At 37.0% G+C, this 23,769-nt stretch overlaps 2 protein-coding genes and 1 long non-coding RNA gene across 3 annotated transcripts; 1 reads left to right on the forward strand and 2 right to left on the reverse strand.

Annotated features, from left to right (window-relative positions):
- Positions 1–808: 808 nt before the first annotated feature.
- On the reverse strand, positions 809–3,861 carry LOC122305213 (heparanase-like protein 3). The gene is made up of 9 exons (XM_043117574.1): positions 3,557–3,861; positions 3,019–3,055; positions 2,729–2,912; positions 2,493–2,641; positions 2,055–2,285; positions 1,798–1,987; positions 1,577–1,702; positions 1,346–1,445; positions 809–1,260 (listed from the first exon to the last, which is right to left on the reverse strand). The coding sequence occupies exons 1-9, from the start codon at positions 3,791–3,793 to the stop codon at positions 913–915; spliced, it is 1,602 nt and encodes a 533-aa protein (XP_042973508.1). The 5' UTR covers positions 3,794–3,861; the 3' UTR covers positions 809–912.
- A 1,578-nt stretch (positions 3,862–5,439) lies between these two features.
- LOC122304937 (BAG family molecular chaperone regulator 5, mitochondrial-like) lies at positions 5,440–5,877 on the reverse strand. The gene has a single exon (XM_043117198.1). The coding sequence runs from the start codon at positions 5,875–5,877 to the stop codon at positions 5,440–5,442; it is 438 nt and encodes a 145-aa protein (XP_042973132.1).
- Positions 5,878–21,057: 15,180 nt separating this feature from the next.
- LOC122305763 lies at positions 21,058–23,712 on the forward strand. Its single transcript, XR_006241226.1, has 3 exons — positions 21,058–21,515; positions 21,624–21,691; positions 23,577–23,712. It is a non-coding gene; the product is annotated as an uncharacterized LOC122305763 (long non-coding RNA).
- Positions 23,713–23,769: the final 57 nt, after the last annotated feature.

A 23,769-nucleotide genomic window follows, 5' to 3' on the forward strand; every position in this document is an offset into this window, starting at 1 on the left:
AGTCAATCCGTTTTGACCTGAACCCGTTAAAACTTAATCCTAACACACTATTATTGTGTCGTGTTCGTGTTAAATTAACGGGTCGTATAATATATTACTACCCCTACCATCAGTCTTTTTCTACTGGACTAGAGTGCTACTATATTTTGTAGAGTAATATTATATATAGTTATGAAGTATATAAGTATCGTACAGTTATTTAAAAAAAAAGTGAGATATATTATTAAAATATTAATTTTATTTTCATATAGATATCTTATTTATTTATTTTTTTAAAAATAACTATGCCATACTTATACATTTATAACTGCAAGTATAATCATTTCTTTATTTTGCGTTATCTAGCAGTAAAAAATAAGATACCTTTTCCAAGACTGATTGACCTTGTCTCTGTTCTTTGGTTTATTATTCTTAACGAAGCATCCAAATTGAAGTAATTTCGACTTAATGCAATATAGTACTTGTTTTTAAGGTGATTGGCTATGCATCAGATCCAGAATTTTCATTACAAGCACCCCCCTAACTTTTACTGTACAATTCCTTGACTGGATGTATTGAATAATTTGAGCAAGTGCCTCTCTCTCTCTCTCTGTCGGACAAAATTGTGAATCTGTTTTGTGATGGATAGAGATAGCAATACACTAAGTTGTTTATTTACAATTACTACCCTTGTAATAACTTCACTTATGGATTAGAAGCCAGAGGCAAAGAAAAAGAGAAAGAAAGACACAGAAAGAAGAGTATTATTCTAAACAAGAAAGAAAAAAACTTTCATATTGATTAAAATCAACAACCCAAAAATAAAAAAATAAAAAAAAAGAACTTCACTTCATAAATAAAAAAGAATAAATCATTGTCTTTTTGTTGCCCATCTTATTTGATCACTAGATGGAATCAATTTGAGCTCTCCACCTAGTGCCGCAACCTACAAGCAGGGACATCAGCATTTGGCAGGTGTGCAAATACAATAGAGTAGGGAGCCACCTGTATTGGGGTTAATGAATTTACGTATACAGGCACAAATGGAGGTATGTCCCCAGCAGAATTTACAGCTAAAATATTTCCATTTAGCAGGACAGTTTGGCTGTGTAGATCCCCATCTTTTGCTGTTAGATGGAACTCCTCTCTTATATTTCCGCCTTTAAAAGGTGGAGGCAGCAGAATGGTTTTTCTTTTAAAGGTCCCAGTACTATTGAAGGCTACATCGGCATAGACGGTGGTGCTGTTGTCTAGGTTGATTAGTAATAACGTGATTCCTCTCTGCATAATGAAGAACCCTTCATCAGATCACAAAAAATTAAACATATTTACCTGTTTTTGTTTATGAAATACGGATGGAACTTACGGAAACTCTTGAGCAGTGAGCATAAGCACGTATTTTCTTTGTTCCAGAAAAGCTAGTTGGAAGAACATTTCTTCCCATTAATCGGTGCCAAAGAAGAGCACTGTAATGAAGAGAGCATCAAACAGGGAAAAAAAAAAAAAGTTTCTTAGTAGCAGTTCAGAAAGTGTCAAACACACTTCCTTGCATTTAGACTCTTATGTTCTGTTGAAAATGAAAATTAAGGTCTCCAACCTGTAGTAGTCTGGATTTGGTTCAAAGGTAGTAGTGTTGAGTAAACCATAGTTTCCACCAATAAAACTCTGTCTGCAGTAAGTTTTTGTGTCATGAGCTGATGACATTCCTAGCTGATCCAAATACCTGATTATCACATCCAAAGTAACAAAATGTTTAAAGTAGAATCGATTGTTAAAAAAAAAAACCTGATATTTTTCTTCTAGATCATAGTCAATTACCAGAAACTAAACACAAATGCATTTGTGACAAGATGATGGCCACTGTTGTAAGCACCCCCTGACTCTCCAACCCAAGCAACTGCTCTAGTTGAATACATCTTGAGGATGTCAAGGAGATCCTTAAATGTATCATACACGCGGTCGAGGTAGGACGGATCCAGAATCTTGTTAACAAGGTTCTTATCAACTCCTGTAATTTCAGATAACAATTTTTAAGTAGACGAATTCGAAAAATCAGCTTGATCGAGCTAAAATACCTGCCCCCAGATTGTATAAGTGGTGGGTGACGGCACCCAAAGTTGGGGTCGTCCTGTCTATGAAATCTATAAACCATTTCTCGTCAAAGAATCCTCCCGGTGCTAGGATTAGTGGCTTGGGTTTAATTCCCTTGTAAACTCTTTGGACTATGTCCGCCAAAGTGGTAGTGTCCAAAGCATACTGATCTGCTAGAACTCTGGTTCCGACTCCTCCCGCACACAATTCATTTCCTATCCAGGAAATAGGAAAGTTATATCCCTATGAATTACTCCCAGAAAAGATAATATCAAAGACAATTTCCTGATTAGGACTAAACCTGGAAGATATTATGACCGAAGAAATAAAGAACACAAAACAGAACATCAAACATTCTTTTATGTGTTTCAGCATGGATAGGACATATTTAAATTACAAACAAGAAAAAATATTATTCTTACCAAGCTCCCATCCATGAATAGTGTAGTTCTTGCTGACGGTATAACGCATGAAAGATTCAGCATTTTTGTGATCCCAAGTTCCCGTTGAAGTTCCATCAGGCTGTAGAGTTCTTCCAGAGAGAGCATTCAGCCCGAAAATAATTTTAGCCCTGAAATAAACCAAGGGACCTTAGGCAGTTCATCTAGTAGAAACGAAATTACCAGGGTAAAAAGAATGAAAAATTCTTGTTAGGTACCCGGTTTTCTTGAAGAGAGCATTTAACTCATCCCATCTAGGCATGGGTAAGCAACCATGAGAGAAATTAAACATGGCTGAGGAATTTTGAACAAAAGGAAGACAAGGTTGCCGGTTATCTTCTGTATCATATATGATTTGATCTTCCAAACTGCCGCCAAGTCTAAGTTTCAAGGGAGAAAAGGCTGCAGCATGATTGAAAGGAAAATCTTAGACTCCAGCAGAAAGAATAGAGAAATACATGATCATAATTAATAAAAGAAAAATCACCAAATGTTAAGGTATTCTCACCTTTTATGGCATTTGCTAGAATATTGTTGCTCAGATTCTGCACATGAATAAGATCAAAGAAAATTTAGCAACAACACTCTTTTGGCTCAAAATAAATGGACATTTCTGCATCAAATATTTATATTCTTCAACTAAAATACATGTAACATCGTTTTTCCCCCTTTGAATCTTTGGATATGCACTTGTCCGGTAAAATAATTGGACGTGTTGTATTAGAAAAAGGAACTAAAACCAAACATACAAAAACGGTAGGACTGCACGTCAAAACAGATGCCGCACAAGAAAGGAAGATAGAAAAAACGTGGTTATTATCATGTAATGTAATCCCCATATCAAACAAAGAAGGAAACTCAGCAGCGATGGCAACAGCAACGGATTAAAGGAGAAGAAGAAACAGAGAAACATTAGAGATGGCCACAAACCATGAAAGATCTTGCGCATTACTCTTTGCAAATATCAAACATCGCACTTTGCTCGTACAAACATACTAGTTATGTAATTCAAGACTCAAAAACAAGTGTATAAAACACAAGGATACCAGATTGAGCAGAGAGGCATGACCCCAGCTGCATGTTCCATAATCACATTTCTCAGGAGGCCACCAATCTAAGGTTGCACATATAAAATCTTTATCAGTCCTCCCGATGATTGTTTGGCTATCAACAAAAACAGTCCCCTCAGCACTCCCATCTCCACCCACAGCAGGAATGATGGCGCTGTGACTAAACACACACATCCAAATTCCAATCCACACAAGCAAAACCGGAGAACTCATTCTCAGATGAAGCAAAAAGTAAAAAGCAAGAAACGCTAAGGGGGATACGTTTATGTACGTAGCTCTTCACTCTATAGTAAATGGAGTCCACCAAGAGTTTAAAAGAGGGAAGAGGACGATGATTGAGATTACAAATTGGGCAAGATATTTATAAGCACAATGAAATGACATTTATATGCTACGTGACTGTTAACAGCATCCAATGGTTTATCTAAAATAATCAGATAAATTCTACTATTTTACTTCATTTTATCTAATCGCTTTTTAAGAGGACCATCCAACAATTTATCCGAATTTCTTATTTATTTTTATCTAAAAACTAAATAAATTAAAATGGATGACCATCGGGAATGCTAGAATAAATCAACTCATTGACTCATTATTGGAAACGCTACATTTCACCCTATTTTCTCTCCTCTCTCGTCCGAGAAAATTGTTGGTTTTTTAACTTTGCAATTCAGATTAATGACCATGTGAAGGTTGCTAGAGTCAGCTTGCAAGTGGGCCACCATATCTAGTTTTTGTTTTTTTTTTTCTCAGGGAAACTGATCAGGGATTGCTTAGCAGGCCAAGTGCATGTAGTTCTCCACACGACTATGTAGTTTGAATAATATTATTAGTTCAGGGTTGGGCTTCAGACCATATATATATATATATATATATATACATACACACACACACACTAGTGGAGGCCAAACGTTTGTTTAGTTGTGTTTTTTGATTGTTTTATATAAAAATTTGTTTAGAGTAAATTTGAACAAAAAAATAGAAGTACAAATAGAATTTTTTTTTTTTCATGATCATTATAGTTCTCAGCCATATTGCACAGGGCCAATAGAGAAAACATTGAAATTTTTATATTGTTGCTGATTGAATATTTCTGAATCTGCAGCAAGTTGAATCATCCATTGTTTTTTTAAAACTTGTACTGTAACAGTCTCTATAAACGACAGATGCTCCTATATATTAAATATTTAATGGGATTAAAGAATGAATAAATGTGTAAAGAATTAATTTACAAAAAAAGTAAAATAAAAAAATAATTAGTATTTTATTATAATTTAAAGTTAAAATATTTTATGTATAGTATAGAAACTGTAGGAATGAAAAAATTTATTTTATGAATTTTAAGTTGTAAAATTTATTTTGATGTGTTTCTTGGTATTAATTATTGTTTTACATTTAAATTGATCTTTATTTTAAATTAGTTTAATGTTGGACTTTAATTATTTTATTTTATTAATATTGAGTTGTAGTGTTTTTATTTGGCTCTTATTTTTTTATTGTGTATTTTTCTTTTTATGTGTATTTGTATGGAAAGATTATTTTATTTATTATGGTTTATGACTCTTTTGTTTTAAATTTAATGTATTATTCGTTGGGTTCATTTATGATTTTAAGTAGTGTAAATTATTTTAATGTGCTTTCTTGTTATTAGCTATTATTTCGCATTTAAATTACTCTATACTTTAAATATTCTATTGTTGGGTTTTAAATATTTTACTTTATTAATACAGAGTTGTAGTGTTTTTACTTGACTTTTAATTATTTTTATTGCGCCTTTTTACTTTCTTAGAACCTTATTTTCTGAGTGGGCTTTATTTCAGTATATTTTTATTGTGATTTGGGCCGAATTTCCTTCAAACCTAGGCCAGCCTGTAGCACTTAAATTCGGTCCAATGGATCCCTCCAAAACGGCGTCGTTTAGAAGACATTAGGGCTCCTTTTTCTTCCTCTTTCTTCTTCTCTCCTTCGCCTTTTCCCTTCTCTTCTTCATTCCTGTTATTAGTCCATTCTCTTTCTTCTTCTTCTTCATTCCCTCGCGCGACACAACGGCAGCGGCGGCTCCGTGCTTCGATCCTAGGCGTTGAACTGGATCTTTGTCCACCAATCAACGGCGTTTCGGTGCGATCCACTGGACGCAACCTTCGGTGCCACGTATTCGTGGGTTTCGACGACAAAACTTCTGAAATCGCGTCCACTATCTCCTGCAACCCCACGATTCGATGACTCACCTTCCTCCTCGCGCCCCTCAATGATGGATCAACACCGGGCACCGAGTCGAGCTTCAGTAACAGAGCCATCAGCGCCTCGTTCATCCTGAGCTTCGCGCGATCGATGGCCAAATCTATCGCCTCAGATCTCTCTCTCTGGTGTGCACGGCGCAGTTGTACAATGGTGTTCGTGTGGTCGACGGCTGCAATTGCTTTGTACGAAATATAAAGCAGTGTAAATCTTTATGTACACGGAAAAAAAAATGGAATTAGAATTCACTATTCATTACTATAGCAATGTGATAGACATTTATTATTATAGATATATATACCAGTGGAGGGAACGTCCATACACCAATGGAGGGAACGTCCTTTGGACGTTTGCTTAGTGGGGGCATAATTTATATAGTAATTTATATGTAAATATGAACTTTACAAACGAGTAAATATCCTATTTAAATATATAATTATAACAGTAAGAAGTTTATATAAATTTAAAAGTAAAGAAATAAATATAAACTTTATATATAAGTCAATTTTATCATATTTTTTTTATGCAAACAAAAGCATCAAATCCATAAAAAATAAATAAATTAGAAAAAATATTCTAACATTAATAATAAATGAAATAAATAAATTCAATATTTATAGCGGAAAAATTTGCAATAAAATTAATAATACATTAAATGAAATTTATTATCAATACTATTTTTAATAAAACATATAAGAGAAAAAAAATAAAAACAAATAAAAGACTATAAAAGAACCACAAAAAAGAAAAACATTGGAAAGATATTTTTTTGGAGGTTCTTATTAAGTGGAAAAACATTTTAAATTTAATTTTTTTTTATATTTTAAATTCTTAATACAATTTTATGTATATTAAATGAAAAAATCTAAATAAATTATGTGCTAATAGGTTAGTAATGAAAATTTTTTATAAACATTATTATTAAATTTGCAATAATTATTAATGTATAAATTATAAAAAAAATCAAATTTTACAACATTTTAAATTTGATTTTTTTATATTTTAAATTCTTAATACAATTTTATGCAAAATTCATATATTAAGTGAAAAAAATTTAAATGAACTATGTGCTAATATAGGCAAGCAATGAAAATTTGTTATAAACATTATTATTAAATTTTCAATAATGATTAATGTATAAATTAAAAGAAATAAAATTTGAAAACATCTGGTATTTTAAAGTTTTAAAACAAAACATTGAAAAAAAAAGTAAGATTTTATTTTCTCACTACAAATTTATGAGCAATTATCATATTAATTTTAAAAAAAATTGAACACACTATAGGTTAATAGTTAAGTTCAAAATAATTTATAAGATTATTTATTTCTCACATATCAAGCAAAATTTTTAATTAAACTAAGCTGGCTCAATTCACTGCAACACAACACAACATTGTTAAAAAAATGATTAATTTTGGAATAAATATCAGAGCATAAATTAAAAAAAATTACAATAATGTAAATTTTAGTTTTTCGATATTTTAAATTTTTAATATAACTTTATGTACAATTCAAATACAAAGCAAAAAAAATTTAAATAAACAATATATTAGTAGGTAGATCTACAAACATGTAACAATGGGTTTTTTTTTTTTTTCTTATTTGAAAAAAAAAAGCTCAGCCCAATGCTCAACCCGAATTCAATAATAAAGCCCAGTCCACCAAACAACCCAAAAAGTCAAAACGATGTTGTTTCAGCACAACAACCCTCAACCCATCCCATTCACACCTCAAAACGGCGCCGTTTTATAAAGTAAAAACCCTAAATATAAATAATTGCAAACCCACCCCCCATGGTTCCAGATTGTTCTTCCCCCCCTCTCTCTCATCTTTCTTCTTCTCCTTCTTGCGTGTTTTTGTTTCGGATCTACACTGTCTCTCTTCTCTATTTACACTGTCTTTATTTCCTTCCACATTTTTTTTAAACCTTACAAATTTTAGTTTCTATATCTCGAATATGTAGAATTTTTTTTCCTTTCATTTGACGTATATTGGCTTGCAAGTTTTTGTTTCTTTCATCTATTTGTGCTGGGATTTATTTATTTGTTGGTTTTTGGCGTATTTTTTTGTTTCTTACTTGTTTGGTTTGATGTTCATTTATTTTTTATTTTTTGTTTTTTTTTTCTGTGTTCAAATCTGTGTTCTTAATCTTTTAAATTTTCCATTCATGTTTATTTTTTATTTTGTTTGTTCTTACAAATCTGAACACATCTTCACATATATGAAGAGATATGTGTTGAAGGAAAAATGAGCGTATTGACATATTCTTGTGAAAACCCATGTAAAATACTGTTGTAACAAGTGTTGTTGCGGAAAGGCTTGAAGCGTGCTTGAAGTGTTCCCATTATTGGTCAGAACACGTGACTTCGCTCGACCCTCGCTCAACAGGGCGCTCGAGCAAATTTTGGCAGATTGATTCGCTCGACCCTCGCTCAATAGGGCGCTTGAGCGAACTTAGGCAGATTGCACCGCTCAAACCTCGCTCGACATTGAGCTCGAGCGAACTCAGGCAGAGTCAACCGCTCGACCCTCGCTCGACACTGAGCTCGAGCGAACCCAGACAGAGTGTGTCGCTCGACGCTGAGCTCGAGCGACTCGGGCAGATTGTGGTGCTCGACTTTCGCTCGAGCCAATGTTCCAGATCTCTTACAATGTAGGGTTTTGAAGCGCCTCATTTGATGGGAACTATAAATAGAACAGCTTAACTTCTATTCTAAGTGTGGAGAATCAGAGCAAAAACCCTAAGGGCCTCCAAGAACTTCTTAGAGCAACCTCTCTCCCATTTGGTTGATTCTCTCTTGGATAAACACTTCTCCACCACAACACACTCAAAATCAACTCTTACTTGAGTCCATTGAAGTGGACATTTTTTGTTGGCTGGAAAAGTTCGGAGCTGCTGTTGATGCAGAGATCGAGAGGTTCTCGTGGGAAGCTATAGGAAGGTCGGAGTTCCGACACTACATGCATGTAGAGATCGAGTGGGTCACTCGTGGTGTTGTAAGCCAAGTTTAGCTACTACAAAATTTTTGTGAGTGTCTCTAAATTGGTTGTAACAGACTAAAATTTCTATAGTGGATTTGAGGTGGTATCTTACACCCGGAGTGGTTTTAGATTTTGAAGATGTTCTTCAAATGAGTTTCCACTCCGTGATCAAAATCATGTGTTGATTATTTGTGTTATTTGATTCATTTATTAACTGCTTGTTTGTCTAATTTTCAAAAGACCATAAAAATTGGATTACACCTATTCACCCCCGTCTAGGTGTAGTGTTGTGTAGAACCACTGCTTTTTCAATATGTCTTTGGTTTATTTTCTTGTATTTATTTATAGATCTGAACAGATCTTCATAGATCTTAAGAGATCTGTTTGTTCTTCTTGTCTCTTATGTTTTTTTTTCTTGCACAAGCTTTTTTTCTTTTTCTTTTTTTAAATCTTGCGTTTGTTGTTATAGTCATGTAGTAAATATTTTTTTTCTTCATTTCATGTATATTCGATACACGTTTTTTTCCTTGCATTTCAGATCTGTAGAATAATTTTTTTTTTGCAATCTGTGTTCCTAGGGTTCTCCGTTTCCGATCCAAGTTTATTTATTTTTTCTTGCACTTGATTTCTTCTACTTTTTTTTTCCTTGTTCTTCACCATTTGATGTATATTACCTTTGTATTACTTATAAAAAAAATATTATTTTTATATTTTTCACATCTACAGGACAAATTTTTGTTTCCTTTTGATCTATCTTCCTATGCCTTTTCTATTTTGGTTCAAGTTTTTTTTTTTTCCTTGTTGTTTGGCCTTTTTTTTTTTGGTGATTTCAGTACATACATTCTTTGGTCATTTCTCTCTCCTAAAGCACGAGCAAATCAGAAGACAAAAGATGGGATTTGTTTTATTTGTTTAAATTTTTTTTGTTGGGGTTATTTTCTGTAAACTACATATGTGAATATGCAAAGATCGTTTTTATTTTGTTTCTATTTTTTACTTTTTGCTGTGATGCATATGCATATGCATATGATGTAATTATATATACTGTAATATTTCATTCATGCAATACTGAAAGAACAAAGAATAACAAACATACCTAAAACTGTCGAGATTCACCAGTAGCACGAATCCGGAAGACACAGGCATTTTTTTTTTTTGAGAAAGTGAGAATTCAGAACACAAAAGAATGAAATGAAAATATTAAGTTTTAAATTTGTGGTAGACGAAGTGATAAGATCCTAAGTGTAAAAAGACAACAATAGAGTTCTCCCAGGAGGAAATAGATAGCATTTTATGCTAAAAAATTCAGGAAGATGTTTGCCCAGAAAAACCCAAGACAGGAGAAGAGAAGGTTCGAAGGTTTCAATGGAGGTTCAAGTTCAGAAAACCGAGAAGGGAGCTATAAGCGAGAAACTAGAGCTGTCAAGGACAATATTCAGTGCCATGAATGTCATGGTTTTGGTCACATTCGATTTGAGTGTGCAAATTACAAAAAGGCCAAAGAGAAAGCTAATGCTGCTTCCTTGACTGATAGTGAGTCTGAGTCAAGTGACTCACAAGAGAGTTCTCCCAGGAGGAAAAATCTCAACTACATGGCTTTCACTTCCTCTGTTGTAGGGAAAAGTCATAGTAGTGAATCTGTGGTTGAAATTGAGAGTGTTTCTGAAAATGAATCTGGGGATAAAGATGACTTGTAGGAAATCTATGAGAAGTTGTATAAGGAATGTGTGAAATTGAGGAAACTCAATAAAGCACATATTGAGGAAATAGATTTATGCAAAAGAGAAAATGAATGACTTCAAGGCAAATTAAGAGAAGCCATTGGTCTAACAGATGAGTTACAAAAGAGGAATGTGACTTTGGAAGATAAAGTGACAACTCATGAAAATGAGCTAACTTTGTTAAATACTAAGTTGCAGAAATTCTCCATTGGGACAAACTAGCTTGACAAACTCCTAAGTTCAGAAAAGTCCTCTAGTGATAAGAGTGGTTTAGGCTACTTTGAAAAGAATCCTGATGCTCCTTCAAGCTCAAAAACATTCCATAAAAGTGTGAGAAACACAGTGTTTGTTCCTGAAATGACTGAGAAAAGGAAGGCTCATCCATCTGAAAAGGGTAAGAAGCCTTTGCAAGTGCAAAAATCAGTTCCTCCTCCCAAAAGACAAGGAGCTCGCAACGTGAGCCCCATATGTCATCACTGTGGAAAGCTAGGCCATATTAGACCAAACTGTTTTAAATTAATGAGTCACTTTGTGCATGCTCCTGCATTCGTTAACAGTAGAACTGCTTATCCTTCTGGAAGAGGTAAGAATTACATGAATGACCCTAAGAATGTCTCAACCTTCTTGAGACAGAGAGTTCACAAAGCAAGCCTCGTGTGTCATCATTGTGGTAAGATTGGTCACATCCGACCAAACTATTTTGAGCTTAGGAGGCACACCAAGAGAATTGAAAAGCCCTTCTCAAGAAAATGGATACCAAGGTGGATCATCCAAAAGGGGAAGACGCAAGCCACACATGGTCTTGGTGCTGTAGACTAACAGGTATGCATTACATGCATTTTTGTTTTATTTTGTTCTTGATTTTGTTTTGTTTTGTTTTTGTTAAGGTGTCTAGTTTCTTTGTCGTTGTTTGCTGCTCGTACATGCACTCCATGATTGCGCTATATAATAGTGGGATTGTTAGTTCTAAAATCTAGGTGCATATGTCTTTTGAGATTTGTATCATATACCTATATTTTACAAAGGTTTGAAACATGAGTATCTCTTGTAATCTGTGACTGGCATCACACACTTCACTCCAAACTCGATCAATTGACATTTCACCACTTGTGAGTTTACTGGAGAGGCAATCAAAGGTGGTAGGAAGCTCTACCTACATACGGAATTGACCACGGGCTAGATGACCTCATCATGGTTCGCTTGTGCAAAAATATGTATCTCAAAAGGAAAAGAAAAAGTGAAGTTGTAATAAATAAAAAAAAATGTGAAAAATAGAATAAGTTTTCTGTTTTCTTGAACATACTGAGACAAGTATTTAAACAGAAAGATTCAGGTCCTAGCAGCATTGGGTTTGACTTTTTGTGTCTTGAAAGAGCTTCCCAAGCACTTATGGTTTCATGTTCAGCCCAACCCCGCTCACGCCTTACGGTTGAAATTTCTTGATTGAGCAAGGACCGCTTTAAACACGCACGTCTACATTACTTGTGATACTTTATTTTTTACCTGCATATTTTATGGGAATATGATGCTCCTCTACATTTGATATGTACTCTTGGTGTGAAACTTGACATTTCCAATATTTGTCCAAGTCATGTGAGTGTTGTGTGCTTCAAAACTGGGCAAAATATGCTTTTCTGGTGGTCTCGCTCGACCCTCGCTCGACTCTGCTCGAGCAAAAACCGCTCGACAGCTGCTCGAGGGTTTTAAGTTCGCTCGAGCGAACGCCTGTTATAAAAACACAGCGCCGCTCGAGCACAGTGGTTTTTTTCCATTTTTTTCCCTCCCGTGCGATCTTTTTCTTCGTTTTCTCAAATTTCTTCGTTTAATCTTGTGTTTTCCTTTCGAAATTTCTCCAAATCAAGGTAAAGCCCTTTCTCTTTTGTTTTTTCATGATTTGGTGTATTTATTTTGGGTATTTCCGTGTGTTTTGCATATGGGTTTCGGGTTGGGGTTATTTGAGATGCTTCTTGAATTTTTTTCATTCTTTTGGTTTATTGAAGCTTTTGTGGAGTCATTGTTGGGTTTTTGAGTGTATTTAGGAGGCTTTTGAAACTCCCATGGGCTTATGCCCGAGTTTCTCACTTGGATGCACTCCAAGTGTTCGATAAAATGCCTAAATGAAGTGTGTTTTCTCTTTTTCATCATGCATTGGCATAGCATTGTCCCTATATCTATTTCATGTCTATCCTAGGTTTGGGACATCGTTTAACTAATATTGCATTGGGTTTGAAGGTGTTTTAGTTTAGAAGTGGCATTGACTTGCAAATGGGTTGGCATTGGCATGCACATGGGTCATGCATGTGGGTTGTCATTGCATATGGGTCATGCATGTGGGTTGTCATTGCATATGAGTCATGCACATGGGTTGGCATTAGCATGCATGTTGGTCATGCACATGAGTTGGCATTGGCATGCATATGGGACACTTTGGACTAGACATTTATCATTGATTTGAAAAATGAAGAGTGACATAGGGCATGCACCAAGTCTTACATTGTCGGTTGGCATTGTTGTGTCAGCATGATTGGCATGCATTCATCACGTCTTTACATTGCCTTAGCCTTGTTTAACGTCATTGACTCTGTCTACAACCGAAACCATGTCTCGATGTGTTCGTCCTCACCAAAACCCCCTACACCCGCTCAAGCTCACTTCCATAGTGCACGAGCCCGGGAGTTATATTCTCAGAACTTCTCGCATCGTAGTCCCATAGTCGAGCTTGAAGTGGCTTTAGGTGAGCTTACTGAGACTATCATTCCCCGCATTTTTGAGTCTCGTTAGTGGCAGACATTGACCACTGGTCATCCCACTCCTTCTGTGGAATTGGTTAGGTAGTTTTACTCCAACATTCATGACGTGTCTGTTGATGACTCGTTTGAGGTCAGTCTCCAGAACGTTGTTTTCCGAGTAACTCCAGGCATGATAGTAAATCTGCTAAATGCCCCGCGTGAGTCCTATCTCGTGTTTCCCTATACACGGATATCTCCTCCTAGTCCACAGGTTATTGCTAGTTGTCTTTGTGGTTGACCTAGTAGTTGGGAAGGGACGACCCCTATTTCAACTGCTCGTTTTACACCTGATCACCTCATTCTCAGTAGGATTGTTCTTACGAATTTAGATCCTACTGGTCATAATAGTGATGTGGGTCTTGACCGTGCCACTCTGCTGTATGTCTTGATCAATGGTGTCTCCATTGATCTAGGAAGTCTTCTATGTCGGGTTATTCTTGAGGCGTATCGGTCCTCCAAAACACGGACTGGTTTGCCCTTACTGTGTCTAATCACTCGATTGGCCCTCTCCTAGTCTGTTGCTATACATCCTCAGGAGCCTAGAATTGCACTTAAGGCTCCTATTGGTCGTAGGATGGTCTAGCTCAGTCGTGCTCACACAACTCCACACCCTCTCCGTGTTGAGCACCCTCCCGCTCCCTTCTCTCAGCCTTCGAGCTCCCGACCATCTAGTTCTCAGCTGTCTACTCGGCCCCATCCAGCTCTCAGCCATCCTCTTCAGCCCCCGGTCCGTTGGAGCCCAGTCTTCAGTAGGTACTTGAGTATCTAGCCCGCCTTGACGCCTGGTTCGATATTATAGATGCTACGGTTCACAGCCTCAATGTTAAAGTCGATAACCTGCAGTAGGTTGTGACCCAACGCTTTAACGACATTGAAAGGCAGCTTAATGAGGATGATGAGGATGCCGATGGTGATGATTGAAACCCTTGGCCTCTTGTGACAAAAAGGGAGAGATATTGTTGAGGGGGAGTAGTACTGTATTAACTTAGGGGGAGTGTGGAGTGTTACTTGTACTAACTCAGGGGGAGTGTTAGTTGTTTAGTAACACAGTGTTACTAACACATTTTTTGGGGGAACAACAGCTTTTGGTTATGTCTGTTGATTTATATCTTATGTTAGCTGCTGTTGTTTGACTAATGTTTATTGAACTCAATTTCTGATTTATTGCTTGATGAAATATTTCTTTTCTAAAACCTGTACTTGACATGACTGTTCATGAATTATGATTTGAGAATTGCAAACACGTTTTTGTGCATATGTGAATGGGTATGTTTAACTGTTTGCTAAGCTTATGCAGAAATATTTCAACATGTTCAAGAATATGGATCTAGTTGGGTGTGCTAGGATTAAGTCATATGTATAGGTTAGTGGTTTTGTCACAGAAATGCCAAAGGGGGAGATTGTTGAGGGAAAAATTAGCGTATTGACATATTCTTGTGAAAACCTGTGTAAAATAGTGTTGTAACAAGTGTTGTTGCGGAAAGGCTTGAAGCGTGCTTAAAGTGTGCCCATTATTGGTAAGAACACGTGACTTCGCTCGACCCTCGCTCAACAGGGCGCTCGAGAGAACTTTGGCAGATTGATTCACTCGACCCTCGCTCAATAGGGCGCTCGAGCGAACTTAGGCAGATTGCACCGCTCGAACCTTGCTCGACATTGAGCTCGAGCGAATTCAGGCAGAGTCAACCGCTCGACCCTCGCTCGACACTGAGCTCGAGCGAACCCAGGCAGAGTGTGTCGCTTGACACTCGCTCGACGCTGAGCTCGAGCGACTCAGGCAGATTGTGGTGCTCGACCTTCGCCTGATACTTCGCTCGAGCTAATGTTCCAGATCTCTTACAATGTAGGGTTTTGAAGCGCCTCATTTGATGGAAACTATAAATAGAACAACTTAACTTCTGTTCAAGTGTGGAGAATCAGAGCAAAAACCCTAAGGGCCTCAAAGAACTTCTTAGAGCAACCTCTCCCCCATTTGGTTGATTCTCTCTTGGATAAACACTTCTCCACCACAACACACTCAAAATCAACTCTTACTTGAGTCCATTGAAGTGAACATTTTTTTGTTGGCCGGAAGAGTCCGGAGCTGCTGTTGATGCAGAGATCGAGAGGTTCTAGTGGGAAGCTATAGGAAGGTCGAAGTTCCGACACTACATTCGTGTAGAGATCGAGTGGGTCACTCTTGGTGTTGCAAGCCAAGTTTAGCTACTACAAAGGTTTTGTGAGTGTCTCTAAATTGGTTGTAACAGACTAAAATTTCTATAGTAGATTTGAGGTGGTGTCTTACACCTGAAGTGGTTTTAGATTTTGAAGATGTTCTTCAAATGAGTTTCCACTCCGTGATCAAAATCATGTGTTGATTATTTGTGTTATTTGATTCATTTATTAACTGCTTGTTTGTCTAATTTTGAAAAGGCCATAAAAATTGGATTACACCTATTCACCCCCCCTCTAGGTGTAGTGTTGTGTAGAACCACTGCTTTTTCAATATGTCTTTGGTTTATTTTCTTGTATTTATTTATAGATCTGAACAGATCTTCATAGATCTTAAGAGATCTGTTTGTTCTTCTTGTCTCTTATGTTTTTTTTTTCTTGCACAAGTTTTTTTTTTCTTTTTTTAAATCTTGCGTTTGTTGTTATAGTCATGTAGTAAATATTTTTTTTTTCTTGCATTTCATGTATATTCGATACACATTTTTTTCCTTGCGTTTCAAATCTGTAGAATAATTTTTTTTTTTTTTTTGCAATCTGTGTTCCTAAGGTTCTCCATTTCCGATCCAAGTTTATTTATTTTTTCTTGCACTTGATTTCTTCTACTTTTTTTTCCTTGTTCTTCACCATTTGATGTATATTACCTTTGTATTACTTATAAAAAAAAATATTATTTTTGTATTTTTCACATCTACAGGACGAATTTTTGTTTCCTTTCAATCTATCTTCCTATGCCTTTTCTATTTTGGTTCAAGTTTTTTTTTTCCTTGTTGTTTGGCCTTTTTTTTTTTTTGGTGATTTCAGTACATACATTCTTTGGTCATTTCTCTCTCCTAAAGCACGAGCAAATCAGAAGACAAAAGATGGGATTTGTTTTATTTGTTTAAATTTTTTTTGTTGGGGTTATTTTCTGTAAACTACATATGTGAATATGCAAAGATTGTTTTTATTTTGTTTCTATTTTTTACTTTTTGCTGTGATGCATATGCATATGCATATGATGTAATTATATATACTGTAATATTTCATTCATGCAATACTGAAAGAACAAAGAATAACAAACATACCTACAACTGTCGAGATTCACGAGTAGCACGAATCTGAAAGACACAGGCATTTCTTTTTTTTTTTTTGAGAAAATGAGAATACAGAACACAAAAGAATGAAATGCAAATATTAAGTTTTAAATTTGTGGCAGACGAAGTGATAAAATCCTAAGTGTAAAAAGACAACAATATTTAGGCAGTGAAGTAAAACGACAGTGAGCACAACGAAGTAAACAATAGAAGTTAGGGGCAAAATCGAAAATAACATAGATGAAAAAAAGTCAGGCAGTTAGAATGTAAAAAGACCAAAATGTCTGTCGGCAAAAAAAAAAAAAAAAAAAAAAAAACCTAAAAGGATCACAATTTTCAAGTAAAACAAAGGGTAAAATTGAAAAAAGAAGAAGATGTAGACAAAAATACTGTAGCAAGCCAATTCGCACTTTATATATAAGTATAGATATTATAGTTTTACGTAATTAACTTTTAGTGTTACTGGAAAAATGAAGTATCTTAATTAGTTCTCATACAGTGTAAACTCTGTTCATCTACACAACAAAACCGAAAATCCATCCAAGCATGAAAGATCAATATATAGCAACAAGACTGATTGATCCTTCCGGTACGCATAATTAAGGAAATTAAGTTGTACTTAAAATATAAGGTTTTGCTATGTACAATCGAACTTGCATACCAATTTGCGTACTAAAGCTTCATATTTAAAATTCAAATTAGCACTATTTTTAATAAAATATACTTTCCGATCAATCATATTAGATGGGTGCACGTATTAATGTGCAAAATTGCTTATAACTAAATTTTTCTTAAAATATAATACTTTAGTAACCTAGCTAGAACATGATGATGATCATGAATTTGGGAAGTTAGCTAAGGATCCTTATTTTCAGTCATTTTCAGAGAGATTATATATATATATTGTGACGCCCCCAAATCCCCACGCCCGAACACGGGGAAATCGAGACGTCCGGATGGTGACAACCCGGGTCACCATCCTATCGACGGGTGCCAAGTGTGTGCAAAGGCAACAAATGTGCATGAAAGAACACGCAGCGGATAACGAAAGTCATAACTAAGTACCAAAATTTTTCTTAACGTAATACAAGCTGTTTAAAACGTACATAGATAAAATATTACAAAAACACAAATACAGTTTTAAAACCATAAAGAAAAGCATAACATCAGCAACCCGGCGGAGCCGCATCCTCGGGCTCAGCCTCCTCCTCCTCATCCTCTAACTCTGCACCAAAAGCTACGGAACCAAGAATGGTACCGCAGGTAAGTAAAACCCAAACACTACCAGATAAAAACACATAAAACTCAACCAAGATGCATGAAACATGCCCAATGCACAAAGCCCATAAAACACAAGTTTTCCACACACGCCAAAAACCCATTTGGCCAAAAAACACACAACCTTTCTAACTAACACGCCAAAAGTCACATTTGGCCCAATATCTCGCCAAAAGTCCATTTGGCCTCTCAAACCATTATCCAATTTTAACCGCGTGCACCATGACCTCCCTTAGGGGTCATCCGCACACCCTGGCTCCAGTGCCACACCGCAGAGTACCACCACGCGTGTGACACCTAACAAGCGATGCCCAGTTCCGCGCCCCGCGCGTGCGTAGTCAAGCATCCTCTAGCCCTCACCAGCGAAGGGCCACGGAGTCGGTGCGTAGGGCGATGCCCGGTTCAGCGCCCGGCGCGTTCGTAGCCAAGCAACCCCTAGCCCCCGCTCCCGTCGTTACAACTCAGGGGACATCACTCAGTTTATTCCGCTCCCGAGTGACTAGAGGAGCTCCACCGGGATAATACCCCATCCCGGCTTGGGGTCGTGATACACACGCACCCGTAAAACCACTCACGCCAATACACAGGCTTTTCACACAATTCCACAAACACACGTGCATGCACCATGCAATGCCATAACAATGCATAATAAAATAATCAAACAACATAAATCAATTAAACAGACAACTCCGTCCTCCATCCATCTGACCCCCGAAACTCCTCGGACTCAGTCCGGAATCAACAACCAACAACAACAAATAAATTGAATGAGAGATATATATTTAAATCTGAAATAGGGTTTGGAAAATACTTACAGCGCTATACGGTAATTTTAGAAAACAAGCGGCGTTGCAAATGGCGGCGGAAAAGCAACGTCACAGTGAAAATTCACTGCGGCCGTGAGTTTGAAAAACCCACTTTTGAACGGGGACAAACTAGGACACGAAATTGATAGGGAATGGTCTAGGGATGGTTGTGAAGCTATTGGAAGTGGTGAACGGCCGTGGGTGGCGGCGGAATCGCCGGAAAGTGCAAATCGGAAACTAAGCTCGTAGGAGCTGTTCCGGTGGTCGTTGGAGGCCGGAAATGGGTGAGTTAGGACGGCAAGGAGTCGGTGATGAAGTGGTGAAGAAATGGTGGCCGGAGGTGGAGCGACGGCGGCGGATCGGAGCAAAATCCGTGCGGCCTTGCTGGGTGTTTTCCGGCCAAACTGCCGGCCGGTTGGGGGTGGGCTTTGGAGGGGTGGTGCGCCGGAGGGAGAGGAAGAAAATGGGACCGGTGGCGAGCCGAGTGGTGGCCGGACGGCGGTGGGCCGGTAGAGAGAAGGTATCGGCGTGAGGGAGAGGGAGGAGAGAGAGAGAGCCGATCGGGGGGGTTCGGACCCGGGAGCAGGAAGGAAAAAAGAAAAAGAAGAAAAAAGAAAAAGAAAAGAAAAAGAAAAGAAAAAGAAAAGAAGGGAAAAAGAAAAAAGGAAAAAGAGAAAAAGGAAAAAAAAAAGATGCAAAAAGAAATGAGGTCCAATCCTCACTCCGGGAAAACAAAACAAACCGCCGAAAAGGAATTAAAAACCACAAAACAACTTAAAGAAATAAAACACAACATCAAATAAATTAAAAACTAATTTTAAACGTAAATAAATTAAAATAATAAACTAATATATTAATTAAATAAAAACAATTATTTCAGCGAAAATACACTCAAAAGCGGGTCATCACATATATATATATATATATATAATAGTTGGGAATTAAGGTCTTTATCGATCTGTTCTATTTTGGTCTGCAATGAGTAGAAAGTTTAACAATTTCAGTAACAAAATACAACTAATTTCCTTATCCAATTACTAGTTCGATCCCCTCCATCGATCAATTCTAAAATTATTAATTATACTTTTATCTCTCCTAATTATTATTATTGTTGTCCAATTCATGATACCTCCTATTATACGGGCCGATCGATGAATAGTGTTTACAAGTGGAAACTAATGAGAACTCCATGCAAATTAATATTATTCCTGCCAATTTGGACGGCGATGCATCAGTTTTTCAGTCGTATACTACTCCGTTTCCTGATCATCATTTTTTTCCTTATGAATAAATTAATATGACGATAAACTTCTATGAGGAGAATTTCGTTCCTATACGAGCGCATGAATGCACTACTCCATTGCGTTAACGTTACTTATAATATTTTCTTACCTATGTTTATCACGTAAATTTTTGGATAGAGATATATATTAATTTTGATTTTGCCAATATAGATTCATGTGATAAGCACCAGAAGTACTTGATATGACACTATTATATTGTTTTCAAATGGTCCATAGATCAATTCAAATAATTATTTTTTATTTTTATTTTTGTAAACATGATCTGATTAATCAAGATATTGAAGGAAATTTGAACTACGACCATGTCGACCATGCATGGCACCACCAAATGGATGCATATAATATAGCACTAATTGGTCGATGATTCGGATTACAAACAATAATATATACGTCAACACAATACGATAAAAGTAAGATAATAATAATAAAAATTATATAAAAGTAAATTTAAAAATTAACATACATGATTTTATAAGAAAATTAATAATTTTACAATCTAATATATTAATTACTAAATTAAGCCACAATTTATAAGTTTATTTTGATGGAAAATATATATACGGTGGTGGGACGTTGCTCTTAAGGCTTAGTTTATGATCGGCATGTGGATGCAGGACTTGTAGCTAGCTAGCTTTAATGGCGTCTTTACATGAAATTGAATTACCTGTCGACATAATTCCTTAATGGGGGAATATTGAGAACTACATGTATACGTAATTTGACAATAACATTAAATAATGTACGTACGTGGCATTCGATAAAGGTCCCGACCATCATAATCATTGGACTTCTTCTTTCAAAAGGCCATGCACCTAATTATATCATGTACCATATATATCGATCTACTATCTATAAAAGTGCAAATCCGTCTTCTACGTACAGTATATTTGTCTATTTTTTTTTCAATTTTACACTTAGTTGTATTTTAAAATTACAGGTTGTTTGCTTTTATTTTTGTTTTGCTGACAAATATTTTAGTCTTTTTACCTTCCTGACCGACAAATCTCTTGCCCCAAGTCTTTTTTTCCCCCCCCCTCTCTCTCTCTCTCTCTCTCTCTCTTTCTCTCTCCGCATATTCCTCTTCACCGCCACACCAAAATAGGAGAAACGTTTGGCACCTTCACAGAAAACCTAGACTCGTCGCACCTATTTTCTCCCACGGCAGCCACCCTATCTCATGTCAAAAACACCTTGGAAACTGCCCAGACGCACACAGGAAACCTCTGTTTTGATGTTCAGAAACAGAGCACTCCACCATACCCAACCAGCTAGAGCACAAAGCCACGGAGTCACTGTGAGCTTCCACCTTCAGATGCTGTCCTGGTTAAAGCTGAGACCAGCTGCCTCGTCCAGCTCTTTGCCTCTCTTCCACGCGTCTTCTCCGTCGAGTGCACGTTGCAAGACCTTCATTTTCAAGCAGCTTCTCTCATCGGAAACAGCCACCATGCAAGGTAGCAGCTTTTCTTCGCCACACCACCAGCTTGTCAAAGTTTGTTCTCAGTTTCTTCATTGTTTTCCCTTGGGTGAGCTTCTGTAAGTTTCAACAGCCTAACATGCTTTTTCCCTTGATTGTTAACTTTAAAGAGATGTATTTATTTATTTTTTAATTTTATCTTGTATTTCCTTCTAATGCTTGTTTAGTTGGATGTGTAACCAAGTGGAGGGAACTTAGACAGAAGCATAAATTGTGCAACATACAGCTTGAAGAGGTGAGATGATTTTCTGCCCTATTTTCTTATAAAGAGAGGTGTTAAGAATTGAATTCAATATTTTTGAGAAGTACATTTACAGTGTAGGAACGTATAAAATATATAGATACATGCCTTGTCTTTCTATGGTAACAATTAAAAAAGGAATGAAATAATTACAATTACAAATAAATGCTAATATCAGGGAATGGCTAATTTGGTGGGATGTGATCCTGTCAATACTCCCCCTCAAGTTGGTGCATGGAGATCCGTAATGCTCAACTTGCGGAGAAAGTGATGGAAAATTTCCTGTCCCAAGGCTTTGGTGAAGATGTCGGCAATTTGCTCATGAGAAGATGTGTGAACAACGGTAAGAAGGTCGGCACGAATTTTATCATGAATGATGTAACAATCAATCTCAATGTGTTTGGTGCGCTCATGAAAGATAGGGTTGTGAGCGATGTGGAGAGTGGATTGGTTGTAGCAATAAAGACTGATAGGTTTGGGATGATAGACACCAAGATCTGTGAGGAGTTGTTTCAGCCAGATGAGTTCGCAAGTAGTGACTGCCATGGCACGATATTCAGCTTCAGTGGAGGAATGGGCCACTGTAGTCTATTTTTTTGTTCACCAAGAAATGGGGCTCGTGCCAAGCTAATTGAAGAGCCCTGTGGTGGATCGGTGGGTAGTGGGACAACTGGCCCGATTGGAGTCGGTGTAGGTGGTAACATGTAAAGGACTAGAGGAGGAGAAGAAAATGCCTTGACCAGGACTGCCCTTGAGGTAGCGTAGAACATGAATGACATCTTGCATGTGTAGATCGCGAGGAGCATGCATGAACTAACTAAGAAAATTTACTGCAAAAACAATATCAGGGCGGGTTATAGTCAGATAGATGAGGCGACTAACCAGTCGGCGATAGGCGCCAGGGTCAATGAGAAGAGAGCCATCATGGTTGGTGAGCTTCAAGTTTTGTTCCATGGGAAAGAGTGCGGTCTGAGCACCAAGTTGGCCGCTACCAGTTAGGATATCAAGAGTATACTTGCGTTGGTTGAGAAAATGCCTGTCTGAAAACGAGCAACTTCAAGACCAAGGAAGTATTTGAGGGACCAAAGATCCCTTGTTTTGAAATGTGTAGATAGAATGCATTTAAAAACATCAATATGAGAAATATCATTGCCAGCAACAAAGATGTTATCAACATAAACTAGAACCATGGTGATGCTAGTGGGAGAGATAAGAGTAAATAAAGAGTGGTCTGCTTGAGATTGATGAAAACCTGCATCAAGAAGCATAGTGGTTAGTTTAAAAAATCAGTTGTGGGAGGCTTGCTTTAGACCGTATAGAGATTTCCGTAGCTGACACACAAGTGTCTCCCCCTTAGGGCAATAACCAAGTGGGGGGGTGTCATATAGACCTCTTCATCAAGATCATTGTATAAAAAAGTATTGTTGACATCAAGTTGGTGAATGACCCAATTTCTGGTGGCAGCGAAGGCCAGTAAGAGCACTCTGAAATTACATGGCAAAAGTATAGGTCAATGACTAAAACAAATGCAAATGCAAATGAATTTATGGAAAACACCAAGAACTTATCAGAGTGATGAAGGAAAAAACTGAAATGAATTGCTTTTGTATATTCATATCTATGTTTCTGTACAAGAGGGTCTTCTTTTTATAGACTTACATATGTGTCACTAGCTTACAAAATTCTGCAATGTGTACATCCTACCACTACCCTGCACACACTGCTTTTACAGAAATGAAAGTTAAATACAAACAAAAGGACATGGTCTGGACATGGCCTGCACATAGGACAGAAACTTTATTCCTCAGAATTTATTTCCCATTTCCTTACACGATTGTTTTTCCTTTCTTTGCTAACCTACCATCCAATGGTAATGCAGGTGATGATGACTGTGTTTCTTGGTTCTCCAACTCAGCAGCTCTATTGATCTTCAACAGCCCCCCGCAAGATGGAGAGTAGATATCTGCTACTCCCATCTTGGACATGCAAGAATAAAAGCTTTGTGAGTCCAAAGCCTTGGTTAGTATGTTTGCCACTCGTGATTTGCTGGACACATGTTCTGTAATGATACT

The sequence above is a fragment of the Carya illinoinensis genome, chromosome 3, assembly GCF_018687715.1.
Source record: "Carya illinoinensis cultivar Pawnee chromosome 3, C.illinoinensisPawnee_v1, whole genome shotgun sequence".
In the NCBI taxonomy this organism is placed as follows: Eukaryota; Viridiplantae; Streptophyta; class Magnoliopsida; order Fagales; family Juglandaceae; genus Carya; species Carya illinoinensis.

Coding starts and splice junctions, on each gene's coding strand:
- LOC122305213 (XM_043117574.1), bottom strand. CDS start 3,793: ATGAGTTCTCCGGTTTTGCTTGTGTGGATTGGAATTTGGATGTGTGTG. Junction 3,056..3,556: donor ATGCCTCTCTGCTCAATCTG/GTATCCTTGTGT, acceptor ATTCATGTGCAG/AATCTGAGCAACAATATTCT. Junction 1,446..1,576: donor CCAAATCCAGACTACTACAG/GTTGGAGACCTT, acceptor TCTTCATTACAG/TGCTCTTCTTTGGCACCGAT.
- LOC122304937 (XM_043117198.1), bottom strand. CDS start 5,877: ATGGCTCTGTTACTGAAGCTCGACTCGGTGCCCGGTGTTGATCCATCA.